Below are 5,000 nucleotides of genomic sequence, written 5' to 3' on the forward strand. Positions count from 1 at the left end.
ATGACTCTGTTACCCTACAAACATAGCCGGCCCTCCCTATAACCGAACATAAGTGGCAGCTTAGGGGGCCACTAGGGGGCTGGTGGTGCGAGCCTCTTCCTTACTGAAATTCACACTCTACACATGATCTTCATCAGCAGTGCTCCGGTGCTGACAGAGTTCTACATTCTCACTCAAACACAGCTTTATTAAAGTTGAAGTTGTTTTCGTGTGAAGGTCATGTGATCAACAGGAAGCTCGCTCCATCTCATTTCTCACATGTGTTCTGTGTTCTCGCGGTTCCAGTTTCTTCTTCTAAGGTAACCTGCAGGACCGAGCGGTCACCACAAGAACGCGAGCCCGTGCACAGACACAGCCATGGCCTCTGCCGTTATACACCTGATTTATTTTGGAAATTGGACCGTGAAAAGGAAACGAAACTAAGGTTATCCTTCAGACATAGAGAAACTGAGGGGGAAATGATATCATACATATAGAAGATATGCTGAAATCCTAATCTGATTTACAGATTTACACACTTTCCTGAAAGGCAGTACTGAAGTGTCACATATTTTACACACTGCTGATCTCTTTCCTGATTATAACAGTGATGTCCTCATTGAATTAATCAGTTTAATATAAGCTCTGGACCCTGCATCTCCAGTGTAAGGAACAGGGAAGGAGACTGAAGGGAATAACGCTGTATTATTATCCCTAACCCAGTATTTGTAGCTTCCCTTTTTTCTTATATGTTATTTATATTAATTATATTATTTGCTTTTATTATTGATGGATCAGTTTTTGCATTAATGTTAATAGTTTTGTTTTTTTTAATGAGTTCAGCATGTATATTTATTATAAGAGGTGCATTTTCACTAATGATTGTTCAGTGTCGTATCATTGTAGGGTTTTTGCTTTTGGAATTAATATTAAAATATAAAACTCAAGCTAGAATCTTTTATAGAATCTTCAATCTGTTTGATAGATGAATTAAATATGTTTAAACACACCAGAAGGATGCAAAGTAAGAATCACTGCTCCCTTCATTAAAGACAGTGTAATTCTTCATTTTTGAAGCTGCTAGTTGATAAAAACAGAGAAAAATCCTTCAGAGACTCATTAAGCAGGAGAAATCAGGCTTTACTCTTCTGTTTCATTGATTGGGTTTAATAAGTAGTATAATCACTGTGGGCTGGTTCCCCAAAATCATTCTGCTCAGAAGATGATCTTCCAGGCAGTGCAGCCTGTATATGTGTGGTGAAGATACTCGAAGATCAGACGCTGTTTCACTGCACACAGCATGCTGTTTTACCACACTTATCAGAATTGTGTGTTTGCTGTCAGAAGGTTGTGTTTATGTTAGCAGGACGTTACTAGACCACAGGGACTGACATATTTAAAGTCACAGTGCAGTCATTTAGAGCTCTGTGCTGATTACAGGTGGAATCCTCCGCTCTCTTCTGCTTTATCATCATTACAGTAACACTGTTAGGAAGAAATACACAGATAATTAGGCAGAGCTATTATAATGACGTCAGTTTTATTAAATCAGTCTCCGCCTGTGTCTGTAGCTCTGCTGTTAAAGCGCATCTATACTCCGCAGATCAGCGATTGATCCCGTTCCTCCCTCAACATTAGGTTGGCTGTAGTTTGATGTTTGGCCGAGCTGCAGGGGAACCAGCTGTTGATGTAGTGTGTGTGTGTGTGTGTGTGTGTGTGTGTGTGTGTGTGTCGCCCTCTTGTGGAGCATTTGAGTAGTGTGAACACCACAGCCATTTAAAGACAACATCAGACACGCAGTGAGAACTAGGCTTGACTGACTGATGTGTGTGTCAGTGGGAGAGAAATAGAGAGTGTGAGTGTGTGTGTGCGCGTGACCTGGGTGATGAATCTGGCGGCGTCGGTGAACACGTGATAATCCACATCAGTGTATTTGAGCTTCAGAGTCTGATCCTGATACACACCGAAACACAGCAACAGCAGGCGGAGCAGAGCCGCGGCGCTGAACAGCACACACACCCGAGCCTCCATCACACACTCTCACACACACCGAGCGTAAATCTTCAGACACACTGCAGAATCAATCTGCTTCCTGAAACACAGCCGAGTCTCGCACCACGTGACTGCAGGACACAGATTTGGCCAATCGAAGGATCCGCTGAAAGCTCTAAACCCCGCCTCCTGACGGCTGTAGTCCGCTGTAGCGGCTGATCCCCGCGCTGCCACTGCTCTGCTCTATTATTGTTATTATCCTGCAGTCATCATCACCTGTTAGCCGATATGTGGCGCTGTTAATACAGTTCAGATGGAGCACCGACAATAACCGTTAGCAGAATGGACACCTGTCAATCATACTGTGGAGGGAAACATTCATAAACATTTATTCAAATTTCCTCTGACATCTCCGTTTGAAGCGTGCGTGACACGTCATCTCCGCCGTGGCGTCATGACGCTTTTCCGGCCGCGCGTCAGCCTGTGGATGGAGGAGTCACAGTGAGCAGAGCAGAACAGACAGTAAAGATGAACACCTTCCCTTCATTACCGCCGCGCTCTCATTACCGCCATTAATACAGGAGACAGCACACGCGCATGCGCTGCACACACGGGGTCCGTCTGAGCTCGTCCAGGCGTCGCGTGTGTTCTGCTTACCTTCGTGTGTGTGTGTGTGTGTGTGTGTGGAGGAGGGGGGGGGGGGGGTCGTTTAAACATATGGTAATGGGTGTGTTTGGGTTTGTGTGTGTTTCTATATAGTTATACACACCTCTGCTGAACACAGGACTCTGATTGGCTGGTGGTCACTCTCAGGGATAAACACTGGATAACACACACACACACACACACACACACCTAAGGAGTAACATGGTACATGTGTTTATAGATATATGTTTGTGTAAGTGTGTAACTGCAGATGTGTGTCCGTCCGTCCTCAGGCCGTGTGTTGGGAGTGATGGCGTCTCCGTTTGTGCCGGTTCCGGTGCCCATAGAGCGCCCCCCACGGGCTGACAGGAGCACCTCTTCCTTCACTCCGCCGGGTCAGAGTCCAGTGACCCGCGCCAGGCTGAGTGGGCCGGAGCCCTCGGTGGAGTTCTGCAGCTGCCCCCGCTCTGATGGCCCGCCGGACACACCCGACACACCGCGGCCCGCCACGCCCACTGTCCTGGGCTATGAGGTCATGGAGGAGCGCGCAAAGTTCACTGTGAGTTCACTGTGGGGTCACTGGGGTCAGTGTGAGGTCACTGCACACTCTGGCTTCTGATTGGTCAGTAGCAGCTCTGAGAAGAGTGTGTGTAGCATTTTAAGGGCTGCATTATGAAGCTGGTCTGAGATCAGCTAAACTCCTACGACGCCAGGACACTGATCATACAGTTACTGACGCTTAGGAGCCTTTTAGAACAACTTCAGACCTCACAAAGCCGAGTGTACAGTGTTTAAGGAGCGAGACGGTGTGTGTGTGTGTGTGTGTGCGCGTCCTGCAGGTCTACAAGGTGCTGGTCAGGAAGAGTGTGGACGAGAGCTGGGTGGTGTTCCGGCGCTACACAGACTTCTCCAGACTCAATGATAAGGTCAGTATTGGGTCAGCGGTGGCAGTATTGGGTCAGAGGTGGGTCAGTGGTGGTCTGGGTCCTCATCTGGGCTCTCTCCGCAGCTGAAGGACATGTTCCCCGGGTTCAGGCTTTCTCTTCCTCCTAAGCGCTGGTTTAAGGACAATTATGAGACTGAATTCCTGGAGGAGCGACAGCTGGGCCTGCAGACCTTCCTCCAGAACCTGGTGGCCCATAAAGACATCGCCAGCTGGTGAGTGACCCGCTGATCCCTGTGTGTGTGTGTGTGTGTGTGTGTGTGTAAGTAAGTAAAGGCTCTGTGTTCCTCAGTGTGGCCGTTCGGGAGTTCCTGTGTCTGGACGATCCCCCCGGCCCCTTCGACAGTCTGGAGGAGAGTCGGGTGAGTGATGACACTGTGTTTATAGATGACGACTGTGTATTTATAGATGACGACTGTGTGTTTATAGATGATGACTGTGTGTTTATAGATGATGACTGTGTTTATAGATGACGACTATGTTTATAGATGACGGCTGTGTATTTATAGATGACGACTGTGTGTTTATAGATGATGACTGTGTTTATAGATGACGACTATGTTTATAGATGACGGCTGTGTATTTATAGATGACGACTGTGTGTTTATAGATGACGACTGTGTTTATAGATGACGACTGTGTTTATAGATGACGACTGTGTGTTTATAGATGATGACTGTGTTTATAGATGACGACTGTGTTTATAGATGATGACTGTGTGTTTATAGATGACGACTGTGTTTATAGATGACGACTGTGTTTATAGATGACGGCTGTGTATTTATAGATGAAGACTGTGTTTATACATGATGACTGTGTATTTATAGATGACGACTGTGTTTATAGATGACGACTGTGTTTATAGATGACGACTGTTTGTTTATAGATGAAGACTGTGTTTATAGATGACGACTGTGTGTTTATAGATGAAGACTGTGTTTATAGATGACGACTGTGTGTTTATAGATGACGACTGTGTTTATAGATGCAGCTGTGTTTATAGATGATGACTGTGTATTTATAGATGAAGACTGTGTTTATAGATGACGACTGTGTTTATAGATGATGACTGTGTATTTATAGATGACGACTGTGTTTATAGATGACGACTGTGTTTATAGATGACGACTGTGTGTTTATAGATGACGACTGTGTTTATAGATGCAGCTGTGTTTATAGATGATGACTGTGTATTTATAGATGAAGACTGTGTTTATAGATGACGACTGTGTTATAGATGATGACTGTGTATTTATAGATGACGACTGTGTTTATAGATGACGACTGTGTTTATAGATGACGACTGTGTTTATAGATGACGGCTGTGTTTATAGATGACGACTGTGTGTTTATAGATGACGACTGTGTGTTTATAGATGACGACTGTGTTTATAGATGATGACTGTGTATTTATAGATGACGACTGTGTGTTTATAGATGA

The 5,000-nt window shown here is 45.3% G+C and overlaps 2 protein-coding genes across 3 annotated transcripts in view; both read left to right on the plus strand.

Annotated features, from left to right (window-relative positions):
• The window catches only part of LOC130230268 (uncharacterized), a 4,629-nt gene extending 3,035 nt beyond the window's left edge, over nucleotides 1–1,594 (plus strand). The window contains exon 6 of the mRNA XM_056459217.1: nucleotides 1,532–1,594. Within this exon, the coding sequence (XP_056315192.1) occupies nucleotides 1,532–1,594 (63 nt within the window). The remainder of the gene's footprint in view (nucleotides 1–1,531) is intronic.
• Nucleotides 1,595–2,220: 626 nt separating this feature from the next.
• snx16 (sorting nexin 16) overlaps nucleotides 2,221–5,000 on the plus strand; it is a 5,668-nt gene continuing 2,888 nt past the window's right edge. Inside the window, exons 1-5 of one of the 2 annotated variants that reach the window (XM_056459243.1) lie at nucleotides 2,221–2,586; nucleotides 2,910–3,175; nucleotides 3,456–3,542; nucleotides 3,626–3,774; nucleotides 3,852–3,921. In XM_056459243.1, the coding sequence (XP_056315218.1) occupies nucleotides 2,927–3,175; nucleotides 3,456–3,542; nucleotides 3,626–3,774; nucleotides 3,852–3,921 (555 nt within the window). In that variant the 5' untranslated portion in view covers nucleotides 2,221–2,586; nucleotides 2,910–2,926. The remainder of the gene's footprint in view (nucleotides 2,587–2,909; nucleotides 3,176–3,455; nucleotides 3,543–3,625; nucleotides 3,775–3,851; nucleotides 3,922–5,000) is intronic. The other variant, XM_056459242.1, reaches the window with a different exon arrangement.

The sequence above is a fragment of the Danio aesculapii genome, chromosome 6 (assembly GCF_903798145.1).
Source record: "Danio aesculapii chromosome 6, fDanAes4.1, whole genome shotgun sequence".
Lineage (NCBI taxonomy): Eukaryota > Metazoa > Chordata > Actinopteri > Cypriniformes > Danionidae > Danio > Danio aesculapii.